The sequence below is a fragment of the Morus notabilis genome, unplaced genomic scaffold (assembly GCF_000414095.1).
Source record: "Morus notabilis unplaced genomic scaffold, ASM41409v2 Scaffold99, whole genome shotgun sequence".
NCBI lineage: Eukaryota > Viridiplantae > Streptophyta > Magnoliopsida > Rosales > Moraceae > Morus > Morus notabilis.
This window is the reverse complement of record NW_010362482.1, coordinates 395,165-412,893: the sequence shown is the minus strand read 5'-3', so window position 1 is coordinate 412,893 and position 17,729 is coordinate 395,165. Positions and strand designations below refer to the sequence as shown.

General features: G+C 33.5%; 2 protein-coding genes across 3 annotated transcripts in view; both read left to right on the top strand.

Annotated features, from left to right (window-relative positions):
• Positions 1 to 7,071: 7,071 nt before the first annotated feature.
• LOC21410251 (actin-related protein 3) lies at positions 7,072 to 11,811 on the top strand. The gene is made up of 9 exons (XM_010102029.2): positions 7,072 to 7,570; positions 7,671 to 8,130; positions 8,891 to 9,037; positions 9,270 to 9,362; positions 9,542 to 9,661; positions 9,855 to 9,965; positions 10,343 to 10,468; positions 10,564 to 10,662; positions 11,107 to 11,811. Exons 1-9 carry the CDS (start codon positions 7,521 to 7,523, stop codon positions 11,185 to 11,187), a joined length of 1,287 nt encoding a protein of 428 aa, XP_010100331.1. The 5' UTR covers positions 7,072 to 7,520; the 3' UTR covers positions 11,188 to 11,811.
• A 3,357-nt stretch (positions 11,812 to 15,168) lies between these two features.
• Positions 15,169 to 17,729, top strand: part of LOC21410250 (cleavage and polyadenylation specificity factor subunit CG7185) — a 4,494-nt gene continuing 1,933 nt past the window's right edge. For both annotated transcript variants that reach the window (XR_002902532.1, XM_024168178.1), the window contains exons 1-2: positions 15,169 to 15,462; positions 16,043 to 17,724. Coding sequence is in view for 1 of the 2 variants with exons in the window: in XM_024168178.1 (XP_024023946.1) it covers positions 16,093 to 17,724 (1,632 nt within the window). In the remaining variant the exon portion in view is untranslated. The remainder of the gene's footprint in view (positions 15,463 to 16,042; positions 17,725 to 17,729) is intronic.

Sequence of the window (17,729 nt, the reverse complement as noted above, 5' to 3'; positions counted from 1 at the left end):
GCATTTGTGCACAGGTAGTGATTGGGAGGGGGAAGCATGTGTCCGTTGAGGCTCTACCAGTTCTATTTCCACCGACGAAATGACGTTTTTGGGCTCCCCTTGTCTAGCGAAAAGGACGGACTGAGAACGGGGGTGTTTGGGTAATTTCGCAAGCGGGAAAGCGATCTCGTAACGACGGACCGGACCGGACCGGATGTTCTGTGAATACGAGATTGGAGATTTTGATGTAGTAAGGAGTAGGAGCAGCACTAGCAGAAGTAGCCAAATCCAGTGAGGGTTGATTGGGATCCTGTGCGGCGAGGGTTCATGGGAAGAGATGGAGGTGCGGCGCGTTTGCGGCACTGATATTGGCCCAACTGCCGATTAGTTGCCATCGCTGCCATTAAATTGATTGACTATTGGACTTTATGAGCTGCGAAACCTCTGATGTTGCTCAGAACTGCAAATCATCGGAGAGAGAGTAAGCAATTACTGCGCTGATTACGTATATCTGTACCGTTTCTATATGTGTGTGTGTGTATATATATATAAAATATTATTAATTACAAAAAATTTTCTAAATTACCGTTCACTTCGCCAATTCGAGTTTAAAATTTAAATTTTATTACAGTAAAAAGCTCTCAGAAACAGTCACATCTAATTTTTTTACTACAGTAAAAAACTCTCACATAACATCACATCTTAACTCGAATTAAAAACTCGAATCAACGAACTAAACAGTACCTCTGGTAATATTTTCCGAACTACTCTTTCATCTTTAAAATGAAATATTTATTTCTTCTCAACGTTAAAATGTTAACCAAAAAAATTTTTATTTATTATATTTTTAATTTAAATTGACATTTAATTTATTATTTTAAAAATATTTTGATAATTATATAGTTTAAAATTTAATTTGAATTTAAAATATTCAGAAAAATTTTATAAATTTTTTATTCTACCAAAATAAGATTAATAAAACTTTTAATTTTTGTTCATTTCATAACTCAAGTCATATTGCTATAATATTTTTTCTCACATAAATTTAAATTTAACTTTTTTATTACATAATTTTTCTCTCACATACATAATCCAAATTATGATTTGAGTTGTGCAAATGAACGTAACATTAACTTGCATTCAATAATGGATTTATCATAATTGAAATTATAAATTTAAATTAGTTTTAAATTCAAACTAAATTTTAAACCATAAAGCTACTGTAATACCCAAAATAATAAATTAAATATCAATTTTTATTAAAAAACTTAACAAATAGGATCTTTTTTTTGTTAATATTTCATTGTTCAATGAACACGGAGGTTATGTTTAAGAATTTTTGTAATTAATCCTAAAAAATATATAAATGTGTGTGCATATATATAAGTGCTTATGTTAGGTCGGTGACAAATTTCTCTAATAAACGAACATTTTTTTGTGTGAAAATTTTGTGTTCGAAGAAAGGGTAGTGAGAAGTGACCAATGAGGCAATAAATTACTCTCTAAATAATATTTAAGATGTTTTTCATCAAACAAAAAAAATAAACAGAGAAAGAAAAAAGAAAAATTATATTGACGAATAATGAGGCAATCAAATTATTTACCTCTCGTTTTTGTTCTTCAAATTTTAAAAATTGGAAAATTTATTCAACTGTTGTTTTTTTAATAATAATAATTTTGTCACAATAATAACATCAATTCAAACACGACTAATTTATTATTCATATTAATCTTGTCAACCCGTATAACCCATTTAAATTAATATATTGAATAAATAACTAATATAATAATGACTTATTTAACACGGTTAAGACATGCTTAACATGTTTATTGGTCAATTTATCTTCCTCTTTAAAAAAAATAAATGAATTTTACCTACCAATCTAAAAATTCACATTATTTGTATTTAATGTCATATAAACTTTCATAATATATCACATATCATTAGATTGGAGATGACAAATATAGTTAATCACGTCACTTCATGTTAGAAGGTAAAACCCTGACTCAACTCATTTATTAATTGTGTCAATCTAATTATGACTCAAACTTATTTATAATAAACTTAAATCTACTAACTTCGCATAGGTTTTAAATCGTGTCGTGTCACTACTCAAAATGTTAACTCTACTTAAGAGTCATGTTTGTTCCTCGTATGCAAATATCGATACACAAATTACATGGTCAATTTAGGCCCCGTTCACTTCATCAATTCGAGTTTAGAATTCGAATTTTACTACAGTAAAAAGCTCTCACAAACAATCACATCTAACTTTTTTGCTACAGTAAAAAACTCTCACATAAAATCACATCTCAACTCGAATCAGCGAAGTGAACGGACCCTTACTATCTTCACGTTGAACGTCCTTGTCGTAATAAAAAGTCTCAAAAAAACACGATGTAAGCTTTTCACTTGATGAACTTTTTCTCTCTATGGTTATTTTCAATTACCATGGTCAGAAACTTTTTTCAAACTCGTCTATATTCAAATTAGAGCATGTATTAGGTCATAGTTTTTTTTTTTTTTTTTTTAAATTACAAATCCTACTACCAAAAAAACTTTTAAGTCCTCGAGGTAGTTTATGAAAACAAAGGTTACATTTATAATTTAAGACGATCCGGTTCCATTATTGGCAGGTAGCATTAGCATTAGCAATTTAAACAGAAGTTAATAATTGAACTCACAACATAGCCTTCCTAAAAATGACAGCAAAAGATAAAAACATCTACTACTAACCAGTTTAAGCAAAATAAAAAAAAAAAAGAAATAAGGAACAACCAAATTCTAAACTTTATTATGCTTATTTTAGTCAATGTAGGTTTAATCATTACGGGACTGAGTTATGAGTTAAGGCTCTATAAATAACAAATAATAGTAGTAGTTATAAATAAATATTAGTAATAATAGTAAGATGAAATTTGTATTAAAAATTAAAAATTTAAATTTGTTGACGTTTAAGTTTATAAGGCCATGTTTAATAACTTATATTGTATTGTATTGTATTTTGTTGTATTGTCATAAGATAATACAGTGTTTGGTGTCATGACGTATTGTATAAAATGTCAATGTATAAAATTGTTAGCGTTTTAGGGTCAAAATATAATTTTCAAAAGTTTTGGGGAATGTAATCTTAATAAAAACTTTGGGGTCAAAATGTATTGTTGTAAAAATTGAGGGTCAACATGTAGTTTTTAAAAAATATAAATTTGCATTGTGCCATATAAATTTTAAAACAATTATAGCCTATAGCATGACTCTATATCGGCCCAAGTCCAACTCCTAGTTATTCTTAACTCCAACAGAAATAATAGACCCACTATAAAATAATAAAATACAATACGTTATAAATAAACCATAATCAATAATACCATATACACTGTATTTGTATTAGTTTATATAATATAATAGTCACACTAAATATTATACTAATGTATTATTATACGTGGTCAAACAAACATGAAAGAAGAAAAAGAATCCCCCGGAGTCATAGAGATATTGGTGGAGTGTCCGCTAATAACTCTGAGGGTGCGTTTGGTTGGTGGATTCGTGTCATGGTTCAGATCATGGTTCGTTGTTCGCTACAGTATTTTCTCTCACAAAAAACACACGTAAATAAAAAATGATTCTAAATCATGATTCTGAATCCATTAACTTAAACATCCACCCACTCAGATGCTTAAGTCCCAAATCCTCCTTAAAAACCTACTTTAACCTATTCGTACCATTGGTGCAGGTAATTTGTTGTTTTTGTCATTGTTGCTTTTGGTTTGGTAATACAAACATTTAATTTGGTGGGCTTTCTTGGTCTTTTCTATTGATTTTGTAAGTGATTTTAGTGAATTACGAATAGTAATCTACTAGATCACTCCAGCGTTCGAAGCAACCAGTGATCTGTGTTGATTTGGACAATTAATTTGGTAAATTACTAGTGGTGATCTACCATATTACTCTTGCGATTGGTTCCAAAGACAACAGGTATCGTTTGCGCTATAAAAGGCTACATAATATGATAGCTTACTTTTAGTAATGTAATAGATTACTTCAGTAAGCGGCGACCAACGATGGCCACCTTGATTTCAACAACATAATCTAGATTAATCCATCGTACGGCACTAACAATAGGCTATAAAAGTTTTGGCAAAACACAACTTGTTGAGCCTTGGAGTGACAGAATTCTCGTCCCTTTAGGCTTTAATTGAAAGGACAAAATTCTTACCATCCTTCATTTAAAAGGCATTCATGAGGATCTTTCATCAGAATATAAAGCCTTTAAATTAAAACTATGCGTTTACATTTATAGTGTTATCTTATACTTGTTAGATTTATCTCTTTCTCTCTCTACCTCTTCTTGAATAACATACCTCCATTTGGGTGGGGGACGTTTCTTCATCATATGCTAATGGAGCTTCATCTTCTTATCATAGCGTGATTTTTGCTTTTGGGGTTTGTTGGGTCTCGTGGCTTGGTAGGTATCGTAGGTCCTATTTATTTCACTTATTTGAATTTAAAATTTAAATTTTACTATAGTAAAAAGTTCTAAAAAACAGTTACATTTAACTTTTTTAATACATCAAAAAGCTTTAATATAAAATCACATCTCAACTCGAATTATTTCTCTTTGATTTTTTTTTTTCCAAATCTTTTAAATTTATTAGCATTATTTGTTTTCTTCCGTTACTTTCTTTATCTAAATCTAATATTATTTCTCTGTTTTCTTTCTCCTACTGTTTTTATTTTCTTAATTTTAGTAATGTTTTTATTCTTTTAATGTTTTACTCAAATCCTGTAGTACTTTTGTTGGCAGCCAATAACATTACTGAATCATATTTCAATTATTTTTAATATATCTTGCTATCAATAGAAGATTAATACCTGAACCTATTTTTTATATGCATTATTTATTTATATATGTATTATGTATGTTTATTTATAAAATATTACAATTAGTTTTACGTTTCATTTCATTAAATTTTTTAATATTGTATTATGTTTTGTTATATTTATATGTTTATTCGTTTATTTTTCTAATTTATTTATTTCTGTTGTTTCTTCCTCCTTATTCAATTGAAGAAAGTGATGATCGTCCTTCACTATGTATTGACATAAAACATGTATCTTATGTAATTGCTATAATGTAAATAATAATTAATGTTATTTGACTTTATAGAACAAATATTGTGTTACGTATTTATTAAATCATACGAAATCTTGTTGTATTAATTGTACTATATTTGGCGCATTTTCTCAGGATTGTATTCTTAAACAGAAAAAAAAGATTCATGTATGATAGTTCATTCGATAGTATAATATTATATTTCGTTCCACACAAAAGTGAGATTCTGAATGTCAAACATAAGCTTTTCATATTTTATATTTATTTCAGTTATTTATGATGCATTATGTTAGTAATTGAAGATAAATAAGTGAACCAAATTCTTTATACGTGCAACCGCACAGATAATCCATTAGTCTAGAATACTATAGAGAGTTGCATCTTTTATGAACTCAAAATGTAAATGTAGGGTGTAAAATGGAAAATGGAAAATATTCTTTTTTTTCATTAAAAATTCCTCTTGAACTATGACCCTTGTAATACTTTACCCTCTAAATTTTAAAATGTTACATCTGCTCATCTTGAACTTTGTTCCGTTAACAAGTTTTATCTTTCTGTTACAATGAGTGACGGAATTCGTCACGTGTCAGGTAAATGACTCATCTAAAGAGGGTATTATAATAAAATACCTTTCAAAAACCCCAAGTTATTAAAAAAAATGATTAAAATTCGCCTCCACTCCATGTAGCACATTTGATTTCTCCTCCCATAAGAGCAGTGATGAATGCACCAACCACCATAAGAAAAAAAAAATAAAGATACACAAGCAGCCTTGGCTACATCTCCAACAAGGGCAATATCTCAAGTTGAAGTCCTAAAAAATTATCATAGAAGAACAAATACTTTAACACACAAAGGAAAACAAAAGGCAACTAAAAAAACCCCATAGCAGGCAACGACCCAACGAAAAAAAGGAATAAGAGAGGAAATAAAAAAGAAACATAACGGGTAATGAAAAAAAAAAAACCATCACCCTATGAATGTGCATTAACATATGGGCTTTGATTATAGGGTTTAACAAAGTCCAAACATTATCTACAAAGAAATTCAAAGGGAAAAAAAGGCATGACCAAATTAAAGCAATAATTTCAACGTAGAACGAACTAACATCCCACAATAAATAACGAAGGAAAGTGAGAGATCTACGACTGAGTATGGGAATAGACGTGCCGGAGAAACTGAAAGAGAATGAGAGGCAGTGCGGCGACGAACAAGAGAAAAAAGAGTCGGCAGGAAAATAAATGATGAACGAGGAACTCCCCATAGATGAACGAGGAACTCGCCATGGATGAACGAGGAACTCCCCATAGATGAACGAGGAACTCGCCATGGATGAACGAGGAACTCCCCATAGATGAACGAGGAACTCGCCATGGATGAACGAGGTGAGGAAAAAAATAACTGGTTTTTGGGAACAAAGATGGTGAATTCTGTCAATTAATTTATGAGATCTAATTTGATTAGGAGGAAATAAACATAATTGCACTTTCAAATCTCATTAAATAAATGATGCATGGAATTTATGTCATTCATTTATAATAGAAGAGAAAAACTTATTAACATAATAAAGTTTGAAGAGAATAGATGTTACGTTTTAAAATTTAAGAGGTACAGTGTTATAAAGAGTATAGTTCAAGGGGAAAGTTTTAAAATTAATCCTATATATAATTATATATTTTCTGATAGGCTGGTAAATATCTGATAGGCTGGTAAATACCCCTTTTTTAGTTTTGAGGGGATCAAGATCTGTCTTCAAGTTTGAACTTGATCGAGTTGATCCCAAAACGACCCAAGCGACAAGTGGAGAAATGTTCCACTGCATATTCTACTCCAACCGGGCCCACACCAACTTCACCTGAATTCTGTGATCTTACTGTTTTAGGGCATCGAATCGAACGGCCCAGAATAAGCGTCGTATATAAGACTAATCAAACTAAAGAAAACGCAGACTTATTAAAAAAAAAAAAAACAAAAAAACAAAAGAAAACGCAGCAAAAGAAGAGAGAGAGAGGAATTGGTCGGTGAGTCGTTGTTTGGTTTCCAAGAAAAGCATCGAAGAAGAAGAAAGAAAAAGGGCAAAACCAAAAACACAAAACAAAGAAACAATGATGGTGAATTTTTCGATGATAGCTGGTGATTTCAGTTTGATTTGTCGTTGTTGAAATGGGTGGTGGAGACGCCATAACCAAACCCGAGCTACCGAGCCTTTCGTTGTCGTTGTTGTTGAGTCGCCGCTTTCGCTTCGATTCCAAGTCTGCGTTGCAATCACCACCACCACCACCACCATTGTCATCATCTTCTTCTTCGATTTCGCGCTTTTCAAAGCGCTCTCCACGACCATGATCATTTCCCTCAGAGCCTCAACAGGATCTCAGTTGCAGATCCATTTTCACAGTCAAAACCAAATTCGCTTCCTTTCGTTTTCTTATGGACCCCGCCGCCTCTCGCCCCGCCGTAGTGATCGACAACGGCACCGGGTATGTGTATAAATATATCTCCATGAAGTTGTTGAGTTTCTCTTTCTGGATTTGCAAATTGCACACCACCTGTTTGATGAATTGCTTCTTTCGGTTGCAGCTATACTAAGATGGGATTCGCCGGAAATGTGGAGCCTTGCTTCATCGTTCCGACGGTAGTCGCCGTGAACGAATCGTTCCTGAACCAATCGAGAAGCTCGTCCAAGGCCAATTGGTTGGCGCAGCACAGCGCCGGCGTTATGGCCGATCTCGATTTCTTTATCGGCGATGAGGCGCTCGCTAGATCGAGATCTAGCAGCACTTACAATCTTTCCTACCCGATTCGACACGGCCAGGTTGATAATTGGGACGCAATGGAGCGGTTCTGGCAACAGTGTATTTTCAATTACTTGCGTTGTGATCCCGAGGACCATTACTTCCTTTTGACGGAGAGTCCTCTGACTGCGCCAGAGAGTCGCGAGTACACCGGAGAGATCATGTTCGAGACGTTCAATGTTCCCGGGCTTTACATCGCGGTGAATTCTGTGCTTGCACTTGCTGCTGGTTACACGACGTCTAAGGTTGGTAGTTGGTATTGAAATTAATTGATTTTGTTCATGTTCTTTATTTGTAATTCAGTTTTGGGGGCTTGGAATAATTTGATTTTGTAACATAAGACCCGTATAGTGGTAGATTGGCCATTAAGTTTGCTGCTTTTGGGTTTCTTTAAACAAAGTACTGAAAGTCTGATTGAAGATGGAGGAAGATGCTCAAAGGAGAAGGGCATGATTCTAATGCTTCAAAGCTTGCGTATTCTGATTACTTTTCATTTAGATAGCTTAATTGTAACTTTTCAAGAAAATGACACTTTGTCGATTAAGATACTAGTTTTTCCATATGCGACTCTATTAGATAGTTTCTTGTGTTGAGAAGTACTAATTGACGGTCTCTTATGTTGAGAACTATTAAATTTACCTTTCATTTGGATGACTTGGACATTGCTTTCCTAAATATGACACTATCTGGTTAAGGCTCTAATTCTGGTGTGGGACTCTGTTAGATGGTTTCTTATGTTAAGAAATACAAAATTACTATTCACATTGCTTAACATCCTTTAATTTCTTGCTAGCTTTGTATCCTGCTTGACTCTTTGCGTATTCGTTCATTTCTTATTTGTTTCATTTAATAATGGATGATACTTGGATTCTTATTATTATTATTAAGGTGCAAATGCGTTAAGTATTTCTTTTTATTTTTTTTAAGCTTCGAATTTAGTTGTAATATGTATTTCTTGCTTAATGTGTGGCTGCATATCCTTTAGAATGACCCACAGTTTTACAGTGTGAGATGACAGGAGTTGTAGTGGATGTTGGAGATGGGGCTACTCACGTTGTTCCTGTTGCTGATGGTTATGTTATTGGAAGTAGCATTAAGTCAATTCCCATTTCTGGGAAAGATATAACGCTTTTTGTCCAACAGCTTATGCGGGTATGTTTCTCATCCGATTTCCAGTAAGGATATTACATTAATTCAATCTTGGTAATTTTCTTGGGAGTGAGGGGGCTCATGGTTGGAACGGAATTCCCATTGTCATACTACAACTGTACACGTTTCACTATATTGTGATAGTGCTTATTACTCGTTATTTGTCCAAATGTGAATAAATCGAATTTGCTATTCTAACTCAGAGTCATTGATCTTACATGTTTGTTTCATGTAGGAAAGAGGAGAAAATGTACCGCCAGAAGACTCCTTTGAAGTGGCCCGTAAAGTGAAGGAAACATATTGCTATACCTGTTCCGACATTGTCAAGGTTTCTTACTTAATTATTTCAGCTGACAAGATTTCTGCAAAAATGGATGTGTTTTATCTATTAGTATCACACTATCTATTTTCTGATGATAAACAGTTATTTTTAAAACTCAAACTTTTGGTAGTATTTTCCAACATGGAGCTCATTTGACATAAATCTCATTTCTTTAACAATTGCAGGAGTTTAATAAACATGATAAAGAACCATCGAAGTATATTAAGCAATGGAGGGGTATAAAACCAAAAACAGGAGCACCATACTCCTGTGATATTGGCTATGAGCGATTTCTTGGCCCAGAGGTTTGTTCGTTTATTTAATATTTCAGTGTGAATTTCTTCATCTTAGATACCTGATCTTTTAATGGTTCAAAAGTAAAAAAGAGAACTTATTGTCATCATTCAAAAAGGTTTAAAAGGAACTATATATTTCTCTGCTCGCTAATATATTCTCTGCCTCTAGAACTGATGAATTTGCCTCACTGTTTTTTAACAGGTGTTTTTTAATCCTGAGATATATAGCACTGATTTTACTACCCCTTTGCCAGCTGTAATAGACAAGTGTATTCAGTCTGCACCAATTGACACAAGGAGGGCTTTGTATAAGGTGAAGCTTTGAAGATGGTTTGAAGTTTTCTCATTGATAAAATGTGTCCCAGCGAAACAATAAGAAGAGATAGGGTGCTGATATATAGGCTTATAGCCACTTGCATAATTTGTCTCACAACTCACTATCTATTGCTCTTCTTGTAATGTTATTCATGATGAGTTATGTTTGAGTTGCTCTCTCTTGAAGCCTTTGCACTTTCAAAATGTTAGTAGCGTTGTATTAATTTGCTTTATCACCGAGGTCTATGTCCAATCACCTGGAAATAAGTGTGTGTTAATCTGTGATTATTTACTTCTCTAGGTTTCATCCTTGCTCAACGTAGTGTTTTTATACAACTCATTGTTTTTGGTTTATGTTACTTTTTTGAATTTCAGAATATTGTGTTGTCCGGAGGATCAACCATATTCAAGGATTTCCATAGGAGGTTGCAACGGGACATAAAAAAGATTGTTGATGCCCGTGTTCTTGCATCTGAAGCTCGACTTGGTGGGGAAATAAAAGTAAGCATAATTGATTATTACTGAGATACAGGGGAAGGAACAAAGATAGTTGTTCTTTATAGGTTATTATTTATTCGTTTGTTTTTGGTCTCCAGTCTCAACCTGTGGAAGTCAATGTAGTCAGCCACCCCATCCAGAGATTCGCAGTCTGGTTTGGAGGTTCTGTACTTGCATCAACCCCAGAATTTTTTGCGGTATGAATTTCTGTTTCCCTAGTTTGAGATTGTAATTTTCAATTAGCTTTAAAATCAACTTCTGGTTCAATTAAATTTCCATGCGGAGCCTTTTTTTGAAGTGGTATTGTGTTATTCAAGTTTATTATCGAAAAAGTATTTTGTTAGTCAAGTAAATTGGATGTTGTACTGTTGGGAGAAGCTGGACAGTATGAAAATCAAACAGACCAGTAGATAAAAACTGCAATATAACCCAATTAAGTTGGTGACAATATTTCAACTTGGTGATATGGTTGAGAAGATAAGGAATCAACTTCCTTTCCACCCATCACTGGCCCAACTCAAAGGACATGGAAAACAGATTGAATCAAAAGTTAATTTCTGCAATTATACTGTTCTTAAGCTTATATCGCCATTCCCAGTCTTATTCTCTATTGCTAAAACTTAAATTGCCACTATATACAGGCATGCCATACTAAAGCAGAATATGAGGAATACGGGGCAAGCATATGCCGCACAAATCCCGTCTTCAAAGGGATGTATTGATGCAAGATCATTTCGTTTGATTGGTTTTCTGGCATATCCAGATAGAGCGTCTGATGGAATGCCTTGTCAGTTCCACCTCCTATACACACGGCTTTTAATTCTCATCGTGATGTTTTCCTGGCCTCGTGTGTGCACACGTGAGAGGTGGTGTAAAATATTGTCCATTGATTTCATTTTGTAACAAAATGGATTTCTATTCATTATTTTCTTAGGGAGTTGCAGATCACCCCAGAACAGAAGCCAATAGGAAGTGGTCAATAATGTTTCTGGCAAGTACGTTTGGCCCTAAAGAATCAGATGAGAATCATCAATCGAGTAAACGTCGTTAGGGCTGAATTGCATTTTTGGTGGTCAGTTTAGTTATAGTTCGACAGGATTATCATTGATCTTTTTGACCGTGAGGATTCTACTAAAATATAATTTCAGATAGGTTGTCCCATTCATTTAGATTTTGCTCATTGTACTATTATTAGTTTAGTTTGAGTTACAAGATATGTTTATGAACATACATTGCCCTTTGCCCAAACTCATTTCATTTTCATGTAATATGATTATGATCATTAGAAATTGAACTTTTGTCAATTGGGCCCGAGTAATCTTACAACACAATCTGTCCTCGCTCATTCAACGCTTTGGGAGATGGATTTTGTTCATTACTTCTTTTGTGTGTAGTATATAGTTAAACAATTATTTGTACAAATTACTTGATTATCAGTTTTAGGATGAAGTAAATCCCTCATTCTAAGAACCAATCGCATCACAATGAACTCTGGAAATAGCTCATCGAATTATTCTCAAAATTTTGATTATATTTTACTTTCATAATGGAGCATTATGAGTAGTAACCCAAATCACAAAAAGGGACGTCTCATTCTGTTGGACAGACACTATGAGAGTATGAATAAGATGCCATCCAACAAACACAGTTTCATCTCCTGTTAAAGTAAGAAAAGTTATCGACAAAGTTGAATGTAAATTATGGCAGTCTAAATCTGCTTGGTGAAATGTCAGTGCCACCATCTTGCTTGATTTGTATTTTATGAGCATGTCACTTTCCATCCTCTCTTTCTCCTTCACCATCACTATCCACACCAAAAGAAGAGGAAAAGATGTAGAGGAAAGGAAAAAAATAATGTGCGTGTTTAAAAACTCATTTCAAAATGATTTTGGACTTGTTCAGTTATACTTTTGAGTTATGATGATTTGAGTGTAGATCTTGAGTTGAAGTTGTAACTTGAGTTTATGTTTGGTTGTGTACATTTTAGTTATAGTTTGAGATGAAAATCTTTTTAAGTTTGTGTTTAAGTGAGTCAAAATTTGACTTTGTATTTATATAATATTTTAATAAAAACTCAATGATGATTAAAAATTTTAATAGGGTATATGAGTGAGATTTTATTCATCTATTCGTTGTGAACGCATAAAAAAAAGAATAATCTTAATCGGAATTAAAACGAAAAAATTATAGCGTTTTTAAGAATAGAAAAAATATTGTTCATTAACTTGAGTTTGAGTTTAGAAATTTGAGTTAAAAGGGGAAACTTGACCTCATATTTTAACCCCAAACTCAAGTTAAAATTCAAGTTAAAACACAAGTTCAAACTCAAATTTTACAAAAGAACATGAACTTGAATAAAGTTATAACTTGAGTTCAAACTTTTTTTGAGTTTGGGTGCAAACGAACGAGCCTAAATTTGTTTTTTGTATGAAAATGAGAATGAAAACGTTTTCAATCTCAGATAGAAATCATTTTTAAAAATGTGTTTGGTAGTTTTATTAAGATATTATTTTCGGTATAAAAACCCACTAATATCTCTCTCTCTCTGCTCGAGAGAGAAGAAAACGAAAATAAAAAATGAAAAAACGACTAAAAGTCGTTTTTCATTTCTCTCTCATTTTACACTAAACTAAAAAATTATTTTTATTTTCGTTTTTTATCTTTAATTATGCCAAATACTGATTTAAAATTATTTTTATTTTTTTAAAAAAACGTAAAAAATAAAAACAAAAATAATTCCAAACACAACAAATATATAACCATTATCAACAATTATTGCTTTTAATTCGCAAAAAGAATATGAAGGGCACTATTCAGTGACTACTTTATTGAGTGTTATGAGAAGACCTTTACAAGCTAAGGAATATTCATGTTGAGCTATAGCTCAGGGAGATAAAGCGCGTCACTTCTTTATATTAATGTAATTAAATGTTTCTTGAATTTGATCACATCAACCTAGAGATTAGTGAACGAACCAATTCAAATACCTCTGAATGAAGTAAGAAAGAGAGTTAATTGCAAAATTACTCACCTACATTAAAGAAGATGTTTGGTAAGAGGGAAAAGTGAAAAGAGATGAGAGGATTAGTGGAAGGTTTTTAAAACTTATACTTGATTGATAGGAGAGAAAAAAAAAGAAATAAATTAGAGTAGAGATTTCAAATCTTTTAAAGACCTATATATATATATAAAGAAAAGAATCCTTTCCTTCAGTAGCGGAAAAAAACAAGAGTCCTCTCTATTATATCCAAATACCAAATTACTTAAAACAAATATTTTTTTACAAAAAATTTTTGGTTCTCTCGCTTTAATTTTATTTATTTTGAGTAATTATATTTGCACCCTTAAAATTCATTAATAACCCCACTATTTCATAGTGTGTTTATTACAATTTTACCATGTATTAAAATTCATTAATATACCCTACATTAACTACAAATAGAAATAGTAACTTTTTTTTTTTTTTAAAAAAAGAAGAGGATACACTCACATTAGTTATAATTAGAAAGTAATTTCAAAGGAATAAAAAAACATACCCCACATTTCTAGTTAAAGTTAATTCCATCTTCATAAACCCTAAAATTTTCTCCATTAAATTCTTTCAAAATTTTAGTGGAGGTTCCAATTGAAACCAAAAAAACAGCATGTTTTTTAAAGAGTCGACAAATGTTAAAAAGATATTGATTCACAATCTGCACAATTATATATAGATTTCTTTCCGTTTAGGTTAAAACTATACATACGCTTAGTGAAAGATGTATAGCTTGTTTGGAATCAATTCCATTTTTATTTTTCACGTTTTTCAAGATAAAAAAAGATTGAGAGGGAAAACATGTTTGGAGAAAAAAAGTAAAAAAACCGAAAACAATTTCATTTTTTAGTTTAGTGTAAAATCACTTAGAAAATGAAAACAATTTGAAGTTATTTTTCATTTTTTATTTCCATTTCTTTTAGGCAGATGGGTGAAAATTATATAACTAAACGGAGTTTTAATTTTTTCTAAAACTGAAAATAATCTCTTAATAAAATTACTAAATGCATTTTTAAAAATGATTTATGTCTGAGATTAAAAACGTTTTCATTTCCAGTTTCATAAAAAAAATAAAATTATTTTGAAATTAATTCTAAACGCACCGTAGTTGCTGACAAAAGTTGTGGTTTTCTAAAGAGGCAGAAGAGAAGGAGGAGGTAAGAGGAAGATGAATAAAAGTAAATTGCAATATTTTCAAAAAGGAAATATAAGTTGAAAGATATTATATTTTTTTATAAATTATATCAATATTAAAATTAGGTGAGGATAAGGATTAAATTAAGTATTATAAAAATTATATGTACAATAGAATAATAATGGTTCGTTTAGTTGGAGGATTCAAACCATATGATTCGAATTATTTTCGATTTACGTGTATTTTTTGTGAGAGAAAATATTATAACGAACAACGAATCATGATTCAAATCAGGAAACGAATCCCTCTACCAAATGTTCCTTAAATTTTTTAAATTTTTATCAAAAAAATATTAATTAGGAACAATACTAATAAATTTTGAAGATGCAAATATAACTACTAATTTAGCACGACTAGAACTCTCTTCAGCATACAAATGCGTATTTAGCACGAGCATCGACTAGAACTCTCTTCAGCATACAAATGCGTATTTAGCGCGAATTGTATGGCTAAACGACATTGCTCGTACACTTCCTCTATGGAGAGCATGTTTGACTATTAACAGATAATAGGGTCAAAAATCGCTTTTAATTTCCTATTCGCTGAAAAACGAAGAAAGCTTATCTTAGCAATTTCTTTTTATTATTCAAAAGTAAGACTCGGATTACAACCACATGGGTTATCACTGTAGAAATTGCTTGAGGAGTATATTATACAATTAGAATACCGGAAAAAAAGAAGATAAAAACGACTACCCACAGTTTGTTTATATCGATCAGGAGTTGTCTGACCTTGGAAGTGAAGAGCCCAGCACAAGAAATCGAAACAAAAGTAAGAATATTTGTTTAATCTTTGTTTCGAATCGGATATTATGTTTTTTTTTTGGGTTCTTTATTTTTGTTGTACTCTGTTATTGTGATTCCAAAGTTACAGATTTGCTGCTTTCCGCAATGTTCTGATGATGTTGGTTGTGGGTCTCTGTAGTTTTTATTGCTCTACCTATTATGCAATCTGGGTGCTTTCAATTCTTTTCTTTTTCGATTGTGCGATTTGGTTTTTTTTTTTTTTTTTTTTTTTTTTTTTTTTTTTTTTTTTTTTTTTTTGTTCATTTTGATTTTATTTCTTGGTGAGGATATAAGAAATTTTGAGTTTTGAGGATATGGGTTTTTAACAAGTTTCAAAATGATATGCTCTCTCTCTCTCTCTCTCTCTCTCTTTTTTTTTTTTTAAATATAATTCCTTATTCATGTTTCTAGTCCAGCTTGCTTCTTTCACAGTTCTTTAAGGGATTATGATTTTGCAGTTAATATTCACTTGGTTAAACTGTAGAATCTTTCTACATATATGTTACCCATGTCGAGTATGAAGAGAGTTTTAAGACTTGTTTTTCTCTCGCTTCTGTTTTTTACAGGTGGAGTTTTTGCTTGTTCATCCCATATTGGTTAGCCTAAAGGGGATCAAATGGCTGAAGATCATATAGATTTCGAGGACGAGGAATATGGAGGGGCTCAAAAGCACCAGTATCAGGGGTCTGGTGGAGCCATATCTGCTCTTGCAGATGAAGAACTGATGGGAGATGATGACGAATATGACGATCTCTACAACGATGTTAATGTTGGTGAGGGTTTCCTGCAGTTGCAACGGTCTGAAGCACCATCACTTCCTGCTGCTGCTGGTGTGGGCAACGGGCTTCAGGCTCAAAAAAGAAATTTTCCTGAACCGAGAGAAGAAATTGGGGGCTCTCAACAGCCAAATATTCCTGGAGTGTCAGCTGAAGGAAGATTTTCTAGTGCAGGATCCCAATTTCCTGGCCAGCAGGACGGGCTTAAAGTTGATAAGAAATCTGAAGCGGGCTCTATGGTTTACCCTGACGGGGCTTCAGGCTCACAAAAGGGAAGAATTGTAGCGGGATTTCAAGGATCAAAGCCCATGCTACATAGTGTTGGAGTTGATTCCTCAGATATTCCTGGAAAAATGGTCAATGAGCCTATTCAAGCACCGAATTCTGGAGGTGCTGGACCTCGAGGCATCCTTCCGATGCAGGGTAATCAAACCACTGTAAATGCAAATGTTAGTCATCCAATAGTCAATGAGAACCAGATCCGACCATCGATAGAGAATGGTTCAACCATGTTGTTTGTGGGAGAACTACATTGGTGGACAACTGATGCTGAACTTGAAAGTGTTTTGTCTCAATATGGGAGAGTGAAGGAAATTAAGTTTTTCGATGAAAGAGCCAGTGGTAAATCCAAAGGATATTGCCAAGTTGAGTATTATGATGCAGCAGCAGCCGTTGCGTGCAAGGAGGGAATGCATGGTCATGTTTTTAACGGGAGAGCTTGTGTTGTGGCTTTTGCATCTCCACAAACGCTTAAGCAGATGGGAGCTGCTTATATGAGCAAGAATCAAGTTCAAAATCAGTCTCAGCCTCAGGGAAGAAGGCCCATTAATGATGGTGTTGGGAGAGGAGGTAATCCGAATTTTCAAAGTGGAGATGGAGGGAGAAACTTCGGAAGGGGTGGGTGGGGTCGGGGTGGGCAAGGAGCACCCAATAGAGGTCCTGGGAGTGGAGGGCCAATGAGGGGAAGAGGAGGGGCTATGGGTGCAAAGAACATGGTTGGGAACAATGCTGGAGTTGGAGGTGGGGGATATGGGCAGGGTCTTGCGGGACCGCCATTTGGTGGTCCTGCTGGTGGTATGATGAATCCACAAGGCATGATGGGTACTGGCTTTGATCCAACATATATGGGTAGAGGAGTTGGTTATGGAGGGTTTGCAGGACCTGCTTTTCCTGGAATGCTTCCTTCATTTCCGGCAGTTAACACAATGGGATTTGCTGCAGTGGCCCCTCATGTCAACCCCGCCTTCTTTGGCAGGGGTATGACAAATAATGGAATGGGTATGGTGGGCTCTTCTTTAATGGATGGTCATCAAGGAGGAATGTGGAATGACCCGAGCATCGGTGGATGGGGAGGAGAAGAACATGGCCGAAGGACACGGGAGTCCAGCTATGGTGGCGATGATGGTGCTTCTGAATATGGCTATGGAGACACAAACCATGAAAAAGGAGGACGGTCGAGTGCTGTCTCCAGGGAAAG